General features: G+C 38.3%; 2 protein-coding genes across 3 annotated transcripts in view; both read right to left on the reverse strand.

Moving 5' to 3' along the window:
- Nucleotides 1–910: 910 nt before the first annotated feature.
- LOC307134869 (uncharacterized protein) lies at nucleotides 911–15,922 on the reverse strand. The gene is made up of 5 exons (XM_079830902.1): nucleotides 15,607–15,922; nucleotides 15,411–15,513; nucleotides 7,684–7,885; nucleotides 2,137–2,248; nucleotides 911–1,948 (listed from the first exon to the last, which is right to left on the reverse strand). The coding sequence occupies exons 1-4, from the start codon at nucleotides 15,871–15,873 to the stop codon at nucleotides 2,191–2,193; spliced, it is 630 nt and encodes a 209-aa protein (XP_079687028.1). The 5' UTR covers nucleotides 15,874–15,922; the 3' UTR covers nucleotides 911–1,948; nucleotides 2,137–2,190.
- A 1,266-nt stretch (nucleotides 15,923–17,188) lies between these two features.
- lats1 (large tumor suppressor kinase 1) overlaps nucleotides 17,189–23,299 on the reverse strand; it is a 28,328-nt gene continuing 22,217 nt past the window's right edge. Inside the window, exons 7-9 of one of the 2 annotated variants that reach the window (XR_013817675.1) lie at nucleotides 22,575–22,681; nucleotides 19,271–19,874; nucleotides 17,189–18,232 (exon numbers count right to left, since the gene is read on the reverse strand). Coding sequence is in view for 1 of the 2 variants with exons in the window: in XM_079831812.1 (XP_079687938.1) it covers nucleotides 19,374–19,874; nucleotides 22,575–22,681 (608 nt within the window). In the remaining variant the exon portion in view is untranslated. Of the gene's footprint in view, nucleotides 19,875–22,574; nucleotides 22,682–23,299 lie in introns of both variants that reach the window. The other variant, XM_079831812.1, reaches the window with a different exon arrangement.

The following is a 23,299-nucleotide window of genomic DNA, read 5'->3' on the forward strand; positions in this document are numbered from 1 at the left end:
ATTTTTTTTAGTTTACACTGTTTATTTGGTAACACTTTATTTAGTGTTCTTGTTACATGTACTTACCATAGTAATACAGTAAATTATGCATAATTACACAACTAACCCGAACCGTATAGTAAGTTATACTTAAATATATAATGACACTGTAACAACGACACCTCGAATAAAGTGTAACCCTTTATTTTAAGGTGATGTAGTTACATTGTACTCAAATAAGTACTGAGTAATATTAATTAACTACATGTACTTATGTAGTTACAGTTAGGGTTAATTACTTGTAATTATGCATAATTTACTGTTATTACAATAGTAAGTACATGTAGTAATTTGTTTCCTAAATATATTATCCCTTTTGTTAAAATAAATGGGAAAACAGCTCTTCATATACAGATTATCCCATAATCTCAAGCATACAAGAGTCATATAGAATATCTTTATCGTTTAACAAGGGTATGGAATAATAATTTGTTAATTGTATATGGAAAGTGCAAAATTATATATATATATATATATATATATATATATATATATATATATATATATATATATATATATATATATATATATATACACACACACAGTAAAAATAATCATTTGATCAATAAGCTATGACATTTGTACATTGCTTTAATTTTTTTAAACTCTGTTTAATGTAATTTAAGTTGAAATGACTTGCACATCCAAGTTGATTGTACTTAAATGTACTGAAGAGGAAAGGTTTCAAATATGATTTATATGCAAGTATGTATATATATATATATATATATATATTATATATATATATAGACGTGTGTGTGGTCAAATATAAACAATTATACACTGTACACACACAAACTTATTTTGGACGCAATTAATAGTTTGACAGTACATATATATATATATATATAATATATTTTTTACTTTATTTATATATTACACACACACACAAAAAAATATAATCAATAAGTTGACGTTTTTCCATTGCTTTAACTCTTTTTTTTAATAAGTTATACAAGATTAAGTGTTTATATACACACTGTAAGAAAAGTTCCCTTAAAGTTGTTCCCTGGATAATTCATTTGACCTCTTAAAATGCCTGCGTCAAAAACACGACTAATGTTCTGTTGATGTCCCAGCGAACACACGAGTCTCACAGACTCCGGCGTCTGAGCCACTGAAGACACCGTGGATGGGTTTCATTTTTGAAGGAAATGTGCCGAAGAATGTCTGTAAAAGCTGCTTCACCAACGAAGGTCAGTCAGTACAACACTGGATTTGAGAAAAGGTTTCTGAAGGATGGGTCAATATATGCTCATGCTCCAACTTCATATCCATACTGTACTGCAGACTGTACGGCTAATATGGCTAAAGTTAGCATCGTCTCGGACTGTATTCAGAGACTAGTCGACTCCGGTTCAAACATGCACGGCTAGTCCACAAACAGCTTATTTCTGACATTATGTCACTCCCTTTGTTGTTGAGGGAGTATCCGAAGCTCGTGTAGAGGAGCCTGGAACGGGGCGGTAAGCAGCAGCTCATTTTGTCTGAGTGAGATTGGCCAGTTTTGTTGTTGACGTTGAATCTGAAGCTCGTGTAAAGGATCCGCTGGAAGGGGGGCGGGGATCAGCAGCTCATTTGCATTTAAAGGGACACAAACGCGTGTTTTTGCTCACACCCAAATAGGGGCACATTTGACCAGCTATAATAAATAATCTGTGGGTATTTTGAGCTGAAACTTCACAAACACATTCTGGGGACATCAGAGACTTCTATCACACCTTGTGAAAAGAGGCATAATATGTCCCCTTTAAGCACATCCTATGAACACACACTTTTCTTCCTCTCACACTGAATGTTCCTGTGAGGCGATCCGTGTCCGGAGGCTGTCAGCACACGGGAAGTCAAACCTCGGTACGGGCCGGAGAAAAACATCCTCAACATGAGCTTTCAGCAGGGGGTGCAGAGTCTAAAATGAGAACAGAATTAGTGCAAAACAGTGTAAAAATATGATTATTTCCCATATTTCTCATGTGAGGTCTGAGTCATTTCCCTTTACCTCTTTTAAACAATAAAAGCCCATTTTGTCAGTAGATGTACATCAAGCATGTGCTGATTATATAGAGTATGAACTCTTGAGTGTTTTGCCCAACTCACTGTACATCAGTGCCGTTTGTCTGATGGATTCACCCTTTTGACCTGTGGCCGTCTTCAACTGGCATATTCCCAATCTGCACCTCCATCATAGTAGTGAGCAGCAAAGAGTGACCTACACAAAGATATATGTAGAAGAGGCTTGAGTGAGACGTGTTGGTTTACATATTGATTAGACTGCGAGCGGTGCTGTTGTGGAATGAGGCAGCAAAGTCTGTTTTTATTTGTTTGTTTTTTTAGGGGGGGGGGTCTAATGCTGCGTTCACACCAAACGCGAATAGAGCGTCAAAATCGTGTCTAGTTTGACGCTTGAACATTTTGAATCCATTCGCGCGTCCACAGTGAATTAGACGTGTGTATAAATTGAGCGTTTGAAGCGAAATAGAGGCGTGTTCAAGGCGCTCCAGGAGAAATATGTCATAAAACACCACTGCCTCTTTTCATTTTCATTAAAAATATATATTAAACATTAATAGCCACACAAATGTGGTCCAGGCAACTCCTACATTATCTTCACTGCATTTAAAGGTCCTGTTCTTCGTGATCCCATTTTTCAAACTTTAGTTAGTGTGTAATGTTGCTGTTAGAGCATTTATAATACCTGTAAAATTATAAAGCTCAAAGTTCAATGCCAAGCGAGATATTTTATTTAACAGAAGTTCCCTTTCAAAGCCTACAGCGAACGGCTGGTTAGGACTACATCCTGGTACTTCCTGCTTTAATGACGTCAGTAGAGCAGTATGTCGACTAACCTCCGCCCACAAGAACGCGCAAAAAAGGGGGCGTGGTCTTGTTTCTCCCGCGTGGAGAATAGGAAGTGTTGCGTTCGGTTGCGTTCGTATAGTTTGTTTGTTGCCATGTCGTCGAGACGCTGTTATTTTCATCCCGGAGTCAAGTCACCTTTGTTTGGCTTTCCCAGGGACGCTGTACTTAGAGATCATTGAGCGCATGCATCCCCGTTAAGGTGAGAGGCGCGACCTTTCCGGTAACGTGCGCTCTGCGTGCCCTAAGCTGCTGTCGAATCACAACACGGGAACCGCTGGCACAATCAGAACTCGTTACGTATTTCTGAAGGAGGGACTTCATAGAACAGGGAAATCTTTCAAGCCGTTTTGAGGACAGTGAAAACAGCGGTATACAGATAAGTAAATTGTGTGAAAAATACTGTGTTTTTTTACACGCGAAACATGAACACGTTATATTGCACACTGTAAACACAATCAAAGCTTAAAAAAAACACGAAAAACGGGACCTTTAAATATCCTAAAAAATAAAGTTACGAAACTTCTTTGCCCTCAGTCAAAACGATTTGGCAAACAACAAATGATGATTCATGAGAGCAAAGATCGGCCGTTAGATCCACACAAGATGAGCCACTACAGGCCATCAGAGCAGCGGCAGACGGCAGAAGGACTGGCCGAGGAAAGGCTGCTCTCGCTGGGGTTAATGACCGCTGAGCGCCGCTGATCCACTGGAGCTCACAACTACACAAACACCAGATTACTTTTTTAAATAGGCGCTGTCTTTATAAATAAACCACAGATTTGAGCTTTAAACAACTACATTCTCACCTGAAAAAGGCTTAAAACTACATTTTGTGACACAATAGTAGTATTTTTTAATTATGCAGGGTTTCTCATACACGTGACTTTATCACTTTACCACATGACAGCAGCGAGCAGGCTCCTGATTTTATTTTTTATTTTTTTATTTATCCTTTGTTTTACCAGGGTAGTCACATTGAGACAGTAGTCTCTTTTTCAAGTGAGCCCTGGCCAAGAAAAGGCAGCACATAGCTTAAAAAGACATAAAAACAGAGATGGACACAACATAAAAAACATAAATACAATTAACAAGTAAGAATATGCAGGCTGTAAACAACAAAAAGTCTAGACACACTCACATGTATGATGTAAAGTGTCTGCCAGATATGACTTGAAATCAGAAATGGAGATAAACATGTTTAGTTTCAGTTCTTTCTGTAGTGCGTTCCAGGTTGACGGAGCATTGTAACGGTAGGCTGTTTTACCAAATTCGGAGTGAATAGTAGGCACATTGAAAAGTATGCTATTGTTAGACCTGAGGTTATATCTATTGTTTGTTGCCAATGAGAATACTGATAAATATGATGGTAATGATCCAGTAATTGCTTTATAAATGAAAATCAACCAATTGCGTTGTCTGCGTATAGACAGTGGTAACCAACCAGATAAGCTGTACAAATTGCAGTGGTGTGTGTTATAGTCGGCTTTTGTTATAAATCGTAGTGCTGAATGGTAGACAGAATCCAGTGAACGCAATACAGACTTTGAGGCATGCATATAGATAATGTCGCCATAATCCAGAACAGATAAAAATGTGGCTGCTACAAGTTCTTTTCTAGCTTTCAAATTAAAACAAGCCTTATTTCTAAAAAAGAAACCTAGCTTTACTCTAAGTTTCTTTACCACATGCATAACATGAGGATTAAAAGAAAGATTTTCATCCAATAAAAAACCTAGATATGTGTAGCATGACACCTTCTCTATTTCCTGTCCCTGTGCGGTTACAATTGGAGTTAGAGATTTTACTTTGGACTTGGAGTGTGTAAACATGTGTTTGGTTTTTTTAGCATTAAGCACTAACTTTAATCTCCTTAAATTTTCTTGCAAGACTGTGAAAGCCTCCTGCAGTTTTACTAACGCCTCACATGGAGAGGGTGCAGTGCAATAGATGATGGTGTCATCCGCATAAAGGTGTACATTAGCATTTACACGTTCAGAAATAGAATTAATGTAGATGGTAAACAAAAGTGGCCCTAAGATGGAGCCTTGTGGAACCCCAATTGTAATTGCAGCCTTCCCTGATGTAATACTATCACATGTAACACATTGAAACCTACCAGTAAGATAGTTTTTAAACCAATTTACCGCATTTGATGACACCCCAATTTTAACTAGACATTTTAAAAGAATGCTGTGATCCACTGTATCAAAAGCCTTAGAAAGGTCAATAAACAATCCTGCACATGAGTTTTTGCAATCAATGGCAGACACAATGTCATCAATTACTTTAGTGGCTGCCGTGACGGTGCTATGCCCCTTCCTGAAGCCTGACTGAAAGGGTGTGAGGATACAATTGCAGGTTAAAAACTCTTTTAATTGTTCACTGACTAATTCCTCAAATATCTTAGCCAGTACTGATAATTTAGATATAGGGCGATAATTGTCCAATAATGTGGGGTCCCACCTTTTAAAAAGAGGTATCACATGTGCTGCTTTCCAAGATTCAGGAATAACATTTTGTTCCAGAGACAAATTAAAAATCTGAGCGAGTGGTTTGGCAATAATATCAGCTGCAAGCTTCAGGAGCGATGGATCAAGCCCATCCGGTCCAGCTGACTTTCTACAGTGTACACATTTCAATTTTGACAGGACCATTTTCCTTGTAAATGGCTGAAAAGAGAAAGTGTTAACATTTCCAACATTTGGGACCCGTGTGTCCAAGGGTTGATTTGGCATTGACTTGAAAAGATGCCCAGCAGAGGCAAAGTGCTGATTAAAGGAGTCCACTATCTCATTTTTATCTGCGATTTGTCTAGAATCAACACTTATTTGCTTTGGTAAACTTGATGATGAGGAGTTAGATTTTAAAGATTTAATAGTTTTCCAAAATTTAGCTGGATTATGCAAATTTCTGGTTGTCTCATCTAGATAAAACTGTGCTTTAGCTTTACGTATCTGTGCTATACATTTGTTTCTTAGGCATCGGAAGATGGACCAATCATTTTCTAAGCCAGATTTCCTTGCCCTTGCCCAGGCCAGGTCCCTCTCATGTAGCAGAGAGGATAATGCATCAGAAAACCAAGGGTTTTCCCTCCCTTTAACCTTGAACCTCCTTAGCGGTGCATGTTTATTTAAAACTCCCATAAATAGACCCTTAAAATAAGTCAATGCCAAATCAACATCAGGAATGAATGATATTCTATTCCAATCACAATGATAAATATCATGAATGAAAGCTTGTTGGTCAAATCTGTGTACATTTATCAGGTCGGTTTACTAAAATAATATCAATTAACGTGGATTTATTTAGATTTTTTGTGTTTGGGCGAGTTGGAGTATTTACTACTTGTGTTAAATTAACAGAATCACAGTAAGCCTTTAAGTCCTTTGAATCATCTTTCATCCAGTCCCAATTTAAATCACCAAGCAGAATTATTTCTTTGTGATTTACAATATCTGTAAGCACAGCTGAGAGTGTTGATAATGTTTCTTTAAGAGCTGACGGATTGGTTGATTGGTTAACGCTGCGCGAATTGACGCCATTGACGTTCTAATTTTCCAACTCGGGCGTCAGACGCAATCTCGCTTCTAACTAGGGCTGTAACGATTTGACCAAAAATAAAAACCCTCGATTAATTGAACATTTTACCTCAATTACGATTAATGAACGATTTTGCTCTTTTTTTTTTTGCCCTCATAAGGTTTTTGAGTAAGTTCCTGATAAGGTTTGTAGGCCTACTGTAAATATTTTCTACTATTAAAAGGTGGAATTTTTTTTTCTAATTAAAAAGTGTTTTTCACAATATATCAGGCATTAGTTCAACATAATACACATCTGATGGTCTAAACTCGCTTTAATGTTCAAACTGGCAGGGCTTAAAACACATACAAATGACAAGCTTTGTGATGACGCAGGTGAAAGGTCTGCCTTCAGGGCGCGCGCGCTGTCAGAGACGCGACACGGCTCGGCTCTTTGTGTCACTGAAAACAGCTGAGCACTGAACGGAGAAGTTTTCCGTATTGTTGTTTTTGAATAGTGCACAATCGCTTTAAATGTTGAAACTGGCAAGCCTTGCAAGCCATTTACTTGACAAACTTTATGAGCACGAAAGTGAAAGCGATCTGGCTTCGGGGCTTGCGCGCGCCGTCTGTGTGTGTGTGTGTGTGTGTGTCAGCGCGTAGGCTATAAGAACAGCGATTAACTGACCTGTATAAACTGTGTAAAACATGGTTACTATAGTGATTCTGGGCATCTATAAACACAGATAACTGCTCCTGCATCTCTCTGTGTGCCTGCAGACAGCACTTGATGTGACTGACGGGGCGGAGTCACGTGAAAACCGAAATAACCGACATGGGAAAAATACGTTGGTTAGAGGTTCTGGATGTCAGTTTCTGTTATTTTTCGATTAATCGTACAGCCCTACTTCTAACGCATGAATGCACAAAAAGCACCACAAAAAAAAATCACTTGCGCGTATTGCGTTAAATTCGTGTCATTCACACGAACTGGACGCGTGAATGAGGCGGAATCGCGTCCATCGCGCCACAAAACCTCCAGACGCGCGTTAACGTGCCTTTCCATTGAAATCACTCGCTCCTGACGCTCTAATCGCGTTTGGTGTGAATGCAGTATAATGCTATTATATGCCAAGTTTCTGAATGTTTTTTCCCCAGAGTACAGCCCTGTATGACATCATAAAGGGTGGAATTGCTTGTATGGGCACATCTCCCGGATGAATGCACACGCGCACACACACACACACACACACACACACAGACTCACGTGTCACTGTCCTCCTGACTGACATCAGACTCTGTTGACTCCTCTGCGCTGCTCGACCAGGGCTCGCCCATCTCACCATCCTCTGCTTCTTCTTTCACACACAGCCTTTTGTTGGGTGGAGAAGACGCTACATCGAGGACGGTGGCAAGACGCTTAGAGCAGGACATCCCGATGGAGAGGGTGGGGGGCTTCACCTGGACCGCTGAAATCACAGCACAGATCACCCATAAACACACGAGTCCAGTCTGAGGACACTGAGTCCAGGCACAGCTGACAAAAACTTTTAAAAGTTTGAAGGTTTTAGGTTTGAAGTAGTTTTAAAGTTTAAATGTTTTGAAGGCAATAAAGTCTATCACAAAAACAGATTAACATGCTATTAGCACATGAATAAGCATGTTGTTAACACGACGCAAGCGTGAATAAGCATGTTGTTAACACGACGCAAGCGTGAATAAGCATGTTGTTAACACGACGCAAGCGTGAATAAGCATGTTGTTAACACGACGCAAGCGTGAATAAGCATGTTGTTTACACGACGCAAGCGTGAATAAGCATGTTGTTAACACGACGCAAGCGTGAATAAGCATGTTGTTAACACGACGCAAGCGTGAATAAGCATGTTGTTAACACGACGCAAGCGTGAATAAGCATGTTGTTAACACGACGCAAGCGTGAATAAGCATGTTGTTAACACGACGCAAGCGTGAATAAGCATGTTGTTAACACGACGCAAGCGTGAATAAGCATGTTGTTAACACGACGCAAGCGTGAATAAGCATGTTGTTAACACGACGCAAGCGTGAATAAGCATGTTGTTAACACGACGCAAGCGTGAATAAGCATGTTGTTAACACGACGCAAGCGTGAATAAGCATATGTTGTTAACACGACGCAAGCGTGAATAAGCATGTTGTTAACACGACGCAAGCGTGAATAAGCATGTTGTTAACACGACGCAAGCGTGAATAAGCATGTTGTTAACACGACGCAAGCGTGAATAAGCATGTTGTTAACACGACGCAAGCGTGAATAAGCATGTTGTTAACACGACGCAAGCTTGAATAAGAATGTAGTTAACACGACGCAAGCGTGAATAAGCATGTTGTTAACACGACGCAAGCGTGAATAAGCATGTTGTTAACACGACGCTAGCGTGAATAAGCATATGTTGTTAACACGACGCAAGCGTGAATAAGCATGTTGTTAACACGACGCAAGCGTGAATAAGCATGTTGTTAACACGACGCAAGCGTGAATAAGCATGTTGTTAACACGACGCAAGCGTGAATAAGCATGTTGTTAACACGACGCAAGCGTGAATAAGCATGTTGTTAACACGACGCTAGCGTGAATAAGCATATGTTGTTAACACGACGCAAGCGTGAATAAGCATATGTTGTTAACACGACGCTAGCGTGAATAAGCATGTTGTTAACACGACGCAAGCGTGAATAAGCATGTTGTTAACACGACGCAAGCGTGAATAAGCATGTTGTTAACACGACGCAAGCGTGAATAAGCATGTTGTTAACACGACGCTAGCGTGAATAAGCATGTTGTTAACACGACGCAAGCGTGAATAAGCATGTTGTTAACACGACGCAAGCGTGAATAAGCATGTTGTTAACACGACGCAAGCGTGAATAAGCATGTTGTTAACACGACGCTAGCGTGAATAAGCATGTTGTTAACACGACGCAAGCGTGAATAAGCATGTTGTTAACACGACGCAAGCGTGAATAAGCATGTTAACACGACGCAAGCGTGAATAAGCATGTTGTTAACACGACGCAAGCGTGAATAAGCATGTTGTTAACACGACGCAAGCGTGAATAAGCATGTTGTTAACACGACGCTAGCGTGAATAAGCATGTTGTTAACACGACGCAAGCGTGAATAAGCATGTTGTTAACACGACGCAAGCGTGAATAAGCATGTTGTTAACACGACGCAAGCGTGAATAAGCATGTTGTTAACACGACGCAAGCGTGAATAAGCATGTTGTTAACACGACGCAAGCGTGAATAAGCATATGTTGTTAACACGACGCAAGCGTGAATAAGCATGTTGTTAACACGACGCAAGCGTGAATAAGCATATGTTGTTAACACGACGCAAGCGTGAATAAGCATGTTGTTAACACGACGCAAGCGTGAATAAGCATGTTGTTAACACGACGCAAGCGTGAATAAGCATGTTGTTAACACGACGCAAGCGTGAATAAGCATGTTGTTAACACGACGCAAGCGTGAATAAGCATGTTGTTAACACGACGCAAGCGTGAATAAGCATGTTGTTAACACGACGCAAGCGTGAATAAGCATGTTGTTAACACGACGCAAGCGTGAATAAGCATGTTGTTAACACGACGCAAGCGTGAATAAGCATGTTGTTAACACGACGCAAGCGTGAATAAGCATGTTGTTAACACGACGCTAGCGTGAATAAGCATGTTGTTAACACGACGCAAGCGTGAATAAGCATGTTGTTAACACGACGCTAGCGTGAATAAGCATGTTGTTAACACGACGCAAGCGTGAATAAGCATGTTGTTAACACGACGCAAGCGTGAATAAGCATGTTGTTAACACGACGCAAGCGTGAATAAGCATGTTGTTAACACGACGCAAGCGTGAATAAGCATGTTGTTAACACGACGCAAGCGTGAATAAGCATGTTGTTAACACGACGCAAGCGTGAATAAGCATGTTGTTAACACGACGCTAGCGTGAATAAGCATGTTGTTAACACGACGCTAGCGTGAATAAGCATGTTGTTAACACGACGCAAGCGTGAATAAGCATGTTGTTAACACGACGCTAGCGTGAATAAGCATGTTGTTAACACGACGCAAGCGTGAATAAGCATGTTGTTAACACGACGCTAGCGTGAATAAGCATATGTTGTTAACACGACGCAAGCGTGAATAAGCATGTTGTTAACACGACGCAAGCGTGAATAAGCATATGTTGTTAACACGACGCAAGCGTGAATAAGCATGTTGTTAACACGACGCTAGCGTGAATAAGCATGTTGTTAACACGACGCAAGCGTGAATAAGCATGTTGTTAACACGACGCAAGCGTGAATAAGCATGTTGTTAACACGACGCAAGCGTGAATAAGCATGTTGTTAACACGACGCAAGCGTGAATAAGCATGTTGTTAACACGACGCAAGCGTGAATAAGCATGTTGTTAACACGACGCAAGCGTGAATAAGCATATGTTGTTAACACGACGCAAGCGTGAATAAGCATGTTGTTAACACGACGCTAGCGTGAATAAGCATGTTGTTAACACGACGCTAGCGTGAATAAGCATGTTGTTAACACGACGCTAGCGTGAATAAGCATGTTGTTAACACGACGCAAGCGTGAATAAGCATGTTGTTAACACGACGCTAGCGTGAATAAGCATGTTGTTAACACGACGCTAGCGTGAATAAGCATGTTGTTAACACGACGCTAGCGTGAATAAGCATGTTGTTAACACGACGCAAGCGTGAATAAGCATGTTGTTAACACGACGCTAGCGTGAATAAGCATGTTGTTAACACGACGCAAGCGTGAATAAGCATGTTGTTAACACGACGCTAGCGTGAATAAGCATGTTGTTAACACGACGCAAGCGTGAATAAGCATGTTGTTAACACGACGCAAGCGTGAATAAGCATGTTGTTAACACGACGCTAGCGTGAATAAGCATGTTGTTAACGACGCTAGCGTGAATAAGCATGTTGTTAACACGACGCAAGCGTGAATAAGCATGTTGTTAACACGACGCAAGCGTGAATAAGCATGTTGTTAACACGACGCAAGCGTGAATAAGCATGTTGTTAACACGACGCAAGCGTGAATAAGCATGTTGTTAACACGACGCAAGCGTGAATAAGCATGTTGTTAACACGACGCTAGCGTGAATAAGCATGTTGTTAACACGACGCAAGCGTGAATAAGCATGTTGTTAACACGACGCTAGCGTGAATAAGCATGTTGTTAACACGACGCAAGCGTGAATAAGCATGTTGTTAACACGACGCAAGCGTGAATAAGCATGTTGTTAACACGACGCAAGCGTGAATAAGCATGTTGTTAACACGACGCAAGCGTGAATAAGCATGTTGTTAACACGACGCAAGCGTGAATAAGCATGTTGTTAACACGACGCAAGCGTGAATAAGCATATGTTGTTAACACGACGCAAGCGTGAATAAGCATGTTGTTAACACGACGCTAGCGTGAATAAGCATGTTGTTAACACGACGCAAGCGTGAATAAGCATGTTGTTAACACGACGCAAGCGTGAATAAGCATGTTGTTAACACGACGCAAGCGTGAATAAGCATGTTGTTAACACGACGCAAGCGTGAATAAGCATGTTGTTAACACGACGCAAGCGTGAATAAGCATGTTGTTAACACGACGCAAGCGTGAATAAGCATGTTGTTAACACGACGCAAGCGTGAAAAAGCATGTTGTTAACACGACGCTAGCGTGAATAAGCATGTTGTTAACACGACGCAAGCGTGAATAAGCATGTTGTTAACACGACGCAAGCGTGAATAAGCATGTTGTTAACACGACGCAAGCGTGAATAAGCATGTTGTTAACACGACGCAAGCGTGAATAAGCATGTTGTTAACACGACGCAAGCGTGAATAAGCATGTTGTTAACACGACGCAAGCGTGAATAAGCATGTTGTTAACACGACGCAAGCGTGAATAAGCATGTTGTTAACACGACGCAAGCGTGAATAAGCATGTTGTTAACATGACGCTGGCATGAATAAGCATGTTTTTAACATGACGCTAGCATGAATAAGCATGTTGTTAACATGACGCTAGCATGAATATGCATGTTGTTAACATGACACTAGCATGAATAAGCATGTTGTTAACATCTTTAACATGTTTTAACACATTGCTAGCATGATTAACATGTTAATATAATTTAACACATTGTTAACATGTTCCTAACACATTCTTAACATGATGTAACACGTTTGCTAACATATTATTTAACATGTTGTTAGTCTTCATTAGCATTTTTGCTAACATGATTTAACATGATGCTAACATGATTTAACATAATGCTAACATGATTTAACATAATGCTAACATGATTTACTACATTGCCAACATGTTTTAACATGTTGTTAGCCTTAATTAACATGTTGCTAACATGTTTTAACACACTGCTAGTATGATTAACATGTTACGATAATTTAACACATTGCTAACATGTTCCTAGCACATTCATTGCTAACATGATGTAATACATTGCTAGCACGTTTGCTGGCATGAGGTAACGCGTTTCTAAACAATGCTAACATGATTTAACACATTGCTAGTATGAATTAACATTTTGCTAACATGTTTTAGCAAAAATTGTTAGCATGTTTCAACACACAGCTAGCATGTCCTAGTTGCTAGGCTTTGCCAGTGACAGACACACAGTGGATGAAGCTTCAATACTCCATTAGAGTAGTGTGTTAAAGTTTTGACCCCCTCAATGAAAGCGTATGGGACTTGTATGATGTTTAATCTTATTTTTTTAGGAAAACCATAATTCAGATCATCTTGAAAAGACACAGAGACCCGAGTCAGAACCGTCTGAAGGTCTGACCAGAGTTTGGAGGTTGTAGCTTAAACCCTCTGGTCCTCTTCGGTCAAAAATGACCGAAACATTTTGAAATGTTTTTTTTTTTTGCTTCATCGGAATGGGATGACACTTGGTGAGTTTTGTCGCATTAGCGATGTAAAGAACACACACAAATCATGGAGATGATTCGGTTAAGTTAAAGGGTCAGAAAAAAAAGTGTCACACTTGTCTCCTTCGCGGTCAAAAATGGCCGACATAGGAAATTAATGGGAAATACGCAAAAACACAAAAACTTAGGGAATCTTTTGGTGATACAAACCACAAATCAGCCATGATACAGAAAAAAGTGCACAGCAAGGAAGAGGTTACACTCTAAAACATCAAGAGTTCAAACACACACTCATGTAAACACACTCAGAGACACAAACACAAACCACACAAATGACTAAATGTAACCACAATATAATACCCATACAAATGAACTGGTGCGGCTGTATCAATGTAGTAAAATTGAACCAAAATTATCAAATAAGAGGTTAAAATAAGAAATATTATGCTGTGATAAAACATACCTGTTAATTTTTGTTATATTTTCTATTTAAATGTGATGTTCAAAATGTTCTCCTCTCTGCTCAGGTTTGAATGTAATAAAAAATGTATGCAAAAACTGACACTTCCAATCAACATTAAAAAAATCTTAACCTTGACAAAAAGTAGTCTTTGAGAATGTCTAAGTATAAATCCAAATCCACAACTTAATAAAAATAAGTATTTATGTCTAAAAACATCATTTATAAGCCACGTTATATAGTTATATAGGAATCTAGTCAAGTCAAGTCAAGTCAACTTTATTTATATAGCGCTTTTAACAATGTAGATTGTTTCAAAGCAGCTTTACAGTGTTAAACAGGAAAATAATGCAGCATAATTTTATTCAGCTGTATAGCCATTCTGGAAAAATTTCAAGTATCATACAGTGACAGTGTGGGCTTTAGATCAATAATTTGATCAGTAATTTAGTTTAAATGGTTAATTTAGTTTATTATTTAGATGTATTTCGATGTTTAGTTGAAAAATTTAGTGTCCCCAACTGAGCACGCCAAGCCAGAGGCAACAGTGGTCAAAACAGGGTATTACATCTGTTTTTCTTTTTTTACTCCCACCAGATGGCACTAATCTACCTTAAAAAAAAATTATTTTGAATGCCTCGTCTCTTTTTTACGGAAGCCCTGAACCGCAAAGTAAAAAATAAAATAAAAAATCTGTAAAAAAAAAAAAAAAAAAATCTAGAGAGATTAAAGTCGAAATATTTTGAGGATAAAGTCAAAATTACAAACGCAGACTCATTGACGTAACACACACAACTGCTGTGATTGTGAATATAATTAAATAAGCCATTTTAAATATATTTCGACTTTAATCTCAAAAAATATTTGGACTTTAATCTCGAAATATTTCGACTTTAATCTCGAAATATTTCGACTTTAATCTCGAAATATTTCGACTTTAATCTCGAAATATTTCGACTTTAATCTCGAAATATTTCGACTTTAATCTCGAAATATTTCGACTTTAATCTCGAAATATTTTGAATTTAATCTTGAAATATTTCGACTTTAATCTCGAAATATTTTGAATTTAATCTTGAAATATTTCGACTTTAATCTCGAAATATTTCGACTTTAAACCGCAAAGTAAAAAAAAAAAGAATAATAATAAAGTCAAAATATTTCGAGATTAAACTCTAAATATTTCGACTTTAATCTTGAAATATTTCGACTTTATTATATTATTTTTTTTTTTTAACTTTGCGGTTCATGGCTTCCATACTTTTTTAACATGGAATACTGTTTTAATTGAAAAATTATTTTAAAATATATTATTATTATTATTTTCAACGGGGAAAAATTGCTAATAAAAATTGTATAAATATTGCATAGTATCATAAAAACTCCTAAAAATTCTAAATAATTATCAAAAAATATTATTGAACTAAAATAAGTTACATTGGTTTTCCTGCGGGGAATAAATAGTGACATTTGAAGGCTTCGGTCAGTTTTGGCCGAGATGAAGCCAAGTGTGACCCGGAGAGGAGCAGAGGGTTAAGACGCTGCTCAAGCCTTGCCTTTGCTCCGCCGTTTGGGCCTCGGGGTGGAGCGCGTCGCCTGCACCGCGGCGCTCCGCTGGGGTTTGGGGGAACACTGGCAGCCCACGTCCCGTGTCAGCGGCTGCAGCACATTAAACACATTAAACATCAACACGGCATGTCACAACCTCGAAGTAAACACGTTATACGGTTCTCGTTATCTCGCCTCACTAACCTTCGCGCTCGATGACGCGCCGACCGTGTAGAGCGACGGCACCGCCGAGCCCGTCAGCAGCAGCAGCTTCACGAACCCCATCTCGTGCTGCCGGAAGTTCTTAAAGCTTTCCTGCGTGAAGTGGCGCGCGCACAACCGCGTGTTCTCCGTTATCCCTCCTTCATCAAAGTGTAGGAACTCCAGCCAGCGGGCGCGCAGCCACGGGGTTTTGGGGATCGGGAAGAGGGGTTTAGGAGGCGAACAGCCTAAGATACACCTCATCACCATGGCGGCGGTGTTGTTGTTGTCTTCTACTATTACTCCTTAGTTGGTTGTCAAAGCAACCATTGGCGCATTTCCGCCACCTACCGTGAGGGAGTGTGGACACAGTACTGGAGTAAGACTGTTTATATTTTATATGTAGTATAAAAGAACGTTATAATTACTTTTTACAAAAATTTGTTTTGCTTTTATGAATGTATTAGCTGTTATCTATAAGCTAGTGTGCTCCAAATTAGCATTTAAAAACGTACAGTCTCTCACTTCCACAGGACATATAATAATGACATCACTCTACATTTCAGCTTCTCCAATCAAATGATCGGTAGAATGTGAAGCACCGCCCCCTACATTATAAACGGACGCAATTTAACGGGTTAACAATATTTAAAGTAATTAACACCACATCTGTTTTTTCTGTCATCCTTTGGCTAGCGTGATCACGCTCTTATTCATGTTAATGCTTTTAAAACATTCAAGAACGAAAAGAGACAGTGATTTATCCTGATTAATGTCCTGGTTTTACACACACACACACACACACACACACACACGGAAGGCCGAATGGGTCATAATTCGCCATTAACCAAACGCCTGGTGTCCAGAAAACGCAGTTTTTGCTGTGTTTTAGACGGAAAGACAGCGCAAAATGTGCCATATTCTGGACCCAAGCATTTGGTTAATGGCGAATTATGACCCATTTGGCTTTCCATACACAGAAAGACACGCGCCAGTATCGCGTACAGCGTGCCGGAATCCAGGGCTAAACCCTCAATCACTATTCCCTACGTTAGTCCACTAATATGGTTCACTTGAAGGAGTGAAGTCGGACAGCCGTTGTTTACATCGTCTGTATCGTTATCGCGGTGCATTGTGGGATTGAAGGGCACTCAATAACGTCTACTATGGTTTCGGTCACCACTACAAATGGCTGTCCCCTCAAATAAGGCCCTATATAAGTGTATAGGGAGCGATGTCGGATTCAGCACAGTTCTCTTAAAAATCGTCTTAAATCAACGTAAAGTGTTGTGAGGAAATGAGCGCGTGAGATCCACAACGTAGATGTTGTGTCTACATTAATTTGGAGATTAACTGTAAAATTACTACATTATAGAGTGTATATCATCTTATGCAATCTCTCATCACATTGACAGCTTTGACGAATCCTAATCCTATTTAAATGGCACACGTGTTCAATAAACAATAATAATAATAATAATTAATATGCACTAGACATGGACACTGAAGAGCTTTTCCTTCTCACCACCACTTCCTCTCTCCCATCAAAACACATTCACACTCAAAGTATCTGCAGATGCTTTTCCTGGGAATAAAACCACCAGTTTAATCAGGGAAAAGAGTTCCTTATTACAATCAGAGACGCACAGGACAGATTTCAGGAAAAAAGGAAAAGAATAAAACGATGTTATGCAGGAAAACCGAAGCCTTTGGTAGTGACACAGCAGGATCTCGTCGTCACGTCAGGTTATGACATCATATCCTTTGGGACTGAGAACGGGAAGAAGTACAAATGTACACCGCATAACTTATATATACAAATCTTGTGTGTATGAGTAAAAAAAAAACAGGTTTTTTTCTCTTCTGGGAAACAGGATGATCACCGCCCCTGTGCCACACAGAATGAGAAGCAAATCCATCCCATCATAAATAAAGACACTCAAAGACTCGTTTCGGCTACCATTAAAAACAGTCTTTAAATAAATTAAAGAGTAAAAATCCAGAGCTCCACTGCATCATTAGATTCTCGCTGGTTTGAGAGGCATCGAGTGCATCCCATAATAAATACAGACTCCAGCAGTGCCCACCGCAGCTACACACACACACACACACACACACGCGCACACACACACACGCACATATATAAAACACACACATTCTACAGGACAATACAGCCCCACAAATCAAAGAAATGTGAAATTATATTGTGCATAGAGAAACTAAAGCCACTTTTACATTATTCTAATAATTTAATTCCTATAATGTATTTTCTATAGAGGCGGTGAAAACCCCTCCACACGCGTGTTCGCGGGACAGAACTGAGACATTGAGCTGTATGTTCTTGTGGCTGATATGAGGTCATGCATGTGTTCATGCTCACGCACAATATCATTTCTGCATAGTTTCTTTCGATTTATGGGGAAACTTGACTAGGGTTGCAAAGTTTCCAGAAACATTCCAGAATTTTTTGGAAACTTGTCTGATTTTTTTTTTATTTTTTTAAACCTTCCCAATTTTTGGGGAAACTTGTCAATTTTTTGAACATCCCAGAATTTTCAGGAGAGTTAAACTTTTCCAAAAAATCTGGATTTATGGGAATTCTTTGGAAACTTCCCTGAATTTTTGGAAACTTTCCACTTTCCAGGGTTTTTTGAAACTTTCCCAATTTTTGTTGTTGTTGAAACTTTCCAATTTTTCTTTAACATTCCTGAACTTTTGAAAACTTCAGGAAAGTGAAACTTTTCCAAAAATTCTGGATTTATGGAACATTTTTGGAAACTTCCCCGGATTTTTGGAAACGTTCCCGATTTTCTTTTTTAAGGTAAGTGGAAAGTTTCCAAAAATTCTGGATTTATAGGAATTCTTTGGAAACTTTCCCCAATTTTTTGTTGTTGTTGAAACTTTCCAATTTTTTTTTGGAAACATTTCACTTTCTGGAATTTTTTGAAACGTTCCCCCTTCCCTAATTGTTTTGAAACTTTCCAGGATTTTTGGAAACCAGGAAAGTGTGAAGTTTCCAAAAAAATCTGGAAAAAGTTAACTTTTCAACAAAACAAAAAAAATCAGGAAAGTGAAACTTATCCAAAATTCTGGATTTATGGAAAAAAAAAAAGTGGAAACGTCTCCAAATTTTTGGAAACGTCCACTTTCCCTTAAAAAAAAAAATTGGGAAAGTTTTGGGTGGTTTCCAAAAATGTTCCTTAAAACCTGAATTTTTGGAAATGTCCACTTTCCCTAAAAAAAATTGGCAACATTTCCAAAAATTCAGGTTAAGGAACATTTTTGGAAACCACCCAAAACTTTCCCAATTTTTTTTAGGGAAAGTGTAACGTTTCCAAAAATTCTGGATTTATGGGAATTCTTTGGAAACTTCCCTGAATTTTTTGTTGTTGTTGAAACGTTCCAATTTTTTTAACATTCCAGAATTTTTGGAAAGGTTTCACTTTCTGGAATTTTTGGAAACTTTTTTTGAGACTTTCCAGGAAAGTGTTAAGTTTCCAAAAAATCAGGAAAAAGCTAAACTTTTAAAAAAAATTGGGGAAAGTGGAACGTATCCAGAAATTCTGGATTTATGGGAAAAATGTGGAAACATTCCCGATTTTTTTTTTAGGGAAAGTGGGAAAATTAAGGAAGGTGGAAAGTTTCCAAAAATTCAGAAAAGTGAAACTTTTCCAAAATTCTGGATTTATGGGAAATTTTTGTAAACTTTCCAGGATTTCAGCCCCTTTGCAACCCTAATCCACACACACACACACACACACACATTGAGGCTAGACATACACCATGTCCCGGCTCTGCTCCGGCCCCAGGCCCGTTGGAGGGCCGAGCGCCTCCTCCTCCTCCTCCTCATAGTCCTCACACTGGATGGGCTTGGGGCAGCTGTAGGGGTGGCCGTTATCATCAAAGAAGCGGCGGAAGGTGAACTCGTAGAAGGCGTGCTCCGGGTGCTTCCCGTTCTTGAACCAGCGGTTCAGCGTGTCGTTGTGGTTGCCGTCAGCATCGTCGCTCCACAGTTTGTCAGGGTCAACGGGGTCAAAGTTGGAGGTGTCAGTGCAGTGTGTAATTTTGGGGATGTAAGGCGCGTGCTGCTGTTGCCGCATATCCGTGGAGAAGTCGATGCTTTTGAAGAAAGGCTGGGCTTTAATCTCATCGGCTCCATTTTTCCCAAGCCGGTCGTCCGGGCCGCGGCAGAGCTTCAGGATCAGGTCCGTGGCTTCCGGACTCAGCTTGGCCAGCAGTGGGATGTGGAGGGTCGTCTGCCAGTTTATCACCTGACACACACACACACACACACACACACTCTCAGAGACCGCTAATTATATTTATCAACTATATATTTCACATCCTAAATATTTGAGACAATTGAAATTTGCCAGTTTACCTTTTACCATTTTCACAAATAATAGGCTTAAATTACATCCCTAAACTAGGAAAAATATATATAATAATATGAATGTGACCCTGGACTACAAAACGAGTCAATTTTTTCAAATTGAGATTTATACCTCATCGGAAAGCTGAATAATTGAGCCATTGATGTGTGGTTTGTTAAGATATGCCAAAATTTGGCCGAACTATTTGAAAATCTGGAATCTGAGGGTGTAAAAAAAATCGAAATACTGAGAAAATCTCCTTTAAAGTTGTCCAAATTAAGTCCTTAGCAATTCATATTACAACTAATAATACATTTATGATATATTTACGGTAGGACATTTACTAAATATCTTCATGGAACATGATCTTAATATCCTAATGATTTTTGGTATAAAAGATTAATGGATAATTTTGACCCACACAATGTATTGTTGGATATAACCGTGAACAATGTTCCCTCTAATTTCTTTTCTTGCTGATCAAACCTTTTCTCTATTGGGCGGACATTTTGATCACCTAAGCAAAAACATTCTTTATACCTTACTAGGGCTGCCACTAACGACTATTTTTATATCGTTTAGTCTATCGACTAATTTATCGGTTAATCTATCGACTAATTTATCGGTTAATCTATCGACTAATTTATCTATTAATCTATCGACTAATTTATCTATTAATCTATCGATTAATTTATCGGTTAATCTATCGACTAATTTATCGGTTAATCTATCGACTAATTTATCTATTAATCTATCGACTAATTTATCTATTAATCTATCGACTAATTTATCGGTTAATCTATCGACTAATTTATCGGTTAATCTATCGACTAATTTATCTATTAATCTATCGACTAATTTATCGGTTAATCTATCGACGAATTTATCTATTAATGTATCGACTAATTTATCGGTTAATCTATCGACTAATTTATCTATTAATCTATCAACTAATTTATCGGTTAATCTATCGACTAATTTATCGGTTAATCTATCGACTAATTTATTGGTTAATCTATCGACGAATTTATCTATTAATGTATCGACTAATTTATCGGTTAATCTATCGACTAATTTATCTATTAATCTATCAACTAATTTATCGGTTAATCTATCGACTAATTTATCTATTAATCTATCGACTAATTTATCGGTTAATCTATCGACGAATTTATCTATTAATGTATCGACTAATTTATCGGTTAATCTATCGACTAATTTATCTATTAATCTATCAACTAATTTATCGGTTAATCTATCGACTAATTTATCGGTTAATCTATCGACTAATTTATTGGTTAATCTATCGACTAATTTATCTATTAATGTATCGACTAATTTATCGGTTAATCTATCGACTAATTTATCACAATAATTTTCAACAATTTTACTTAAAAACATTTCATTTAACTTGCAGCGTTTGTCTTCAATAGTGTACTATAAAGCATAAATGTAAACAAGCCCTTGACAAAATGTAATACAGATTAGTGTTGTCACAATACCAAAATTATGACTTCGATACGATACCAGACTAAAATACCTCAATACCGATACTGAATCCATACCATGGCACAAAACTGTAAAAGTAATTGAATAATATGACAATTTACTATTCATTGTTTTATCAAATATTACTTTTTTTTTTAAACCCTAAAAACTCACTTGGCCAGCATGTTCCTGCCCTGCTTTTTGCCCTTTATTTAAAAATAATAATATAATAATAATAACTATACATGCCAGTGTGAACATCCTTACAGAGGTGTTCATTATTATCAATCATGTTAACACTAACCACTATTCTGAACAGACTGGGATGACCGAAATCTTATTTCATGATACAAGTAATTTAATATTTTTCAAATGTAATTTTTTAATTACAATATAGATATTTATATATATTTAAAAAAAAAAAGCCAAAATGTAAATTACAAACAATATGACAAAAATAGTGCTTTATTTTCAGCTACAGTAGCTCTATTTAACAGTAGCATTCAATAAAGAAATTAAACAATCAAACGTTAAATCAAAAATGCATAGTCACTCTGTAAATTAACTATACACTGATTCTTAATAAATATATTAAAGTTATTCAGTCAAGCATTGGATGACTTTGTTTGTTGTTTGATTGACATTAATCACACAGAATATGAGGTCCGGCCCTTTAAGAGCTGCACGGACCAAAGTCATTGTAACACATCCGAATTCTCATTCAACTCTGTTTACGTTCACTAAAGACATATCAGACTGTGTTTATCTGATACTCGCCAGGACGTGAATTTTTACATATTTTTTTTTTTACATATTTCCATTGTTTAGTGAACGGTGGAAGCAGAGCTCACACACACTCGTCCTCACTCCTGCTGTCACACATCGACGCACATTAAGAAATACTGCTGTCATTTTTAAAGTAACGGTACTAATACAACCCAACTTACCCAGTCGATTAAAAATATTGACGATTGTATCGACCAATCGCGACAGGCCTACACCTGACTGAGTGAATCTGTTGATTCATTGGCCCAATGTCTCAAATGTGAAATCTTCTAGTTAATGCTGCATATGTGCGTTACAAAATCATAGACCAACATATATTCTCACCTTCATCTGGGTCTCAAGAGGAGTTGTTGCCAGAAAAGGAGGCTGACCGACTACCATCTCATAGAGGATAACACCCACACTCCACCAATCACAGAGCTGGGTGTAACCTAGGATTAGAAAAATAGAACCAAACAATCAAATCACTTTCATCATACACAAACTGTGTCTCTTCAAACCGCTCAATTCATATGGATTAGTTTTTCTCAATTAACTTTTTGAAGCGTCAAAGCGTTAGTTGCGTAGCTGTCAATGGAGGGACAGAAAACTCTCAGATTTCATCAAAAAGATCTTCATTTGTGTTCCTAAGATGAACAAAGGTCTTACAGGTTTGAAACAACATTTTTGGGTGAACTAACCCTTTAATGAGCAATGACACTCAGAAGCTGGATCATAACTTGATCGCTCACAGCATGGGCGTCAGAAGCAAAAAAAATGTGGGTGGGTCCTCAGAAATTTTTTACTGGAGTAGATGCCAATTACATTAAGTACAAATATACCACTTTGCTTGCTAAACGTATAGTTCGGAAAGACAAAATTACGGAAATCGGCATATCATTGAGATCGGCAGTAGTGTAGGTGTACGACGCACGGCATCTAGTTTTGACACAAATCGACCCGCGGTTCGAGTCCCGCTTTCGCCGAACTCAATCTTCTCCGTTTTCCCATCACATATCAAATCGGAAAGGCATTTATTTTCACTAAAAATGAAGAAAATATTAGAAAAG

The sequence above is a fragment of the Gobio gobio genome (genome assembly GCF_949357685.1).
Source record: "Gobio gobio genome assembly, chromosome: 12".
In the NCBI taxonomy this organism is placed as follows: domain Eukaryota; kingdom Metazoa; phylum Chordata; class Actinopteri; order Cypriniformes; family Gobionidae; genus Gobio; species Gobio gobio.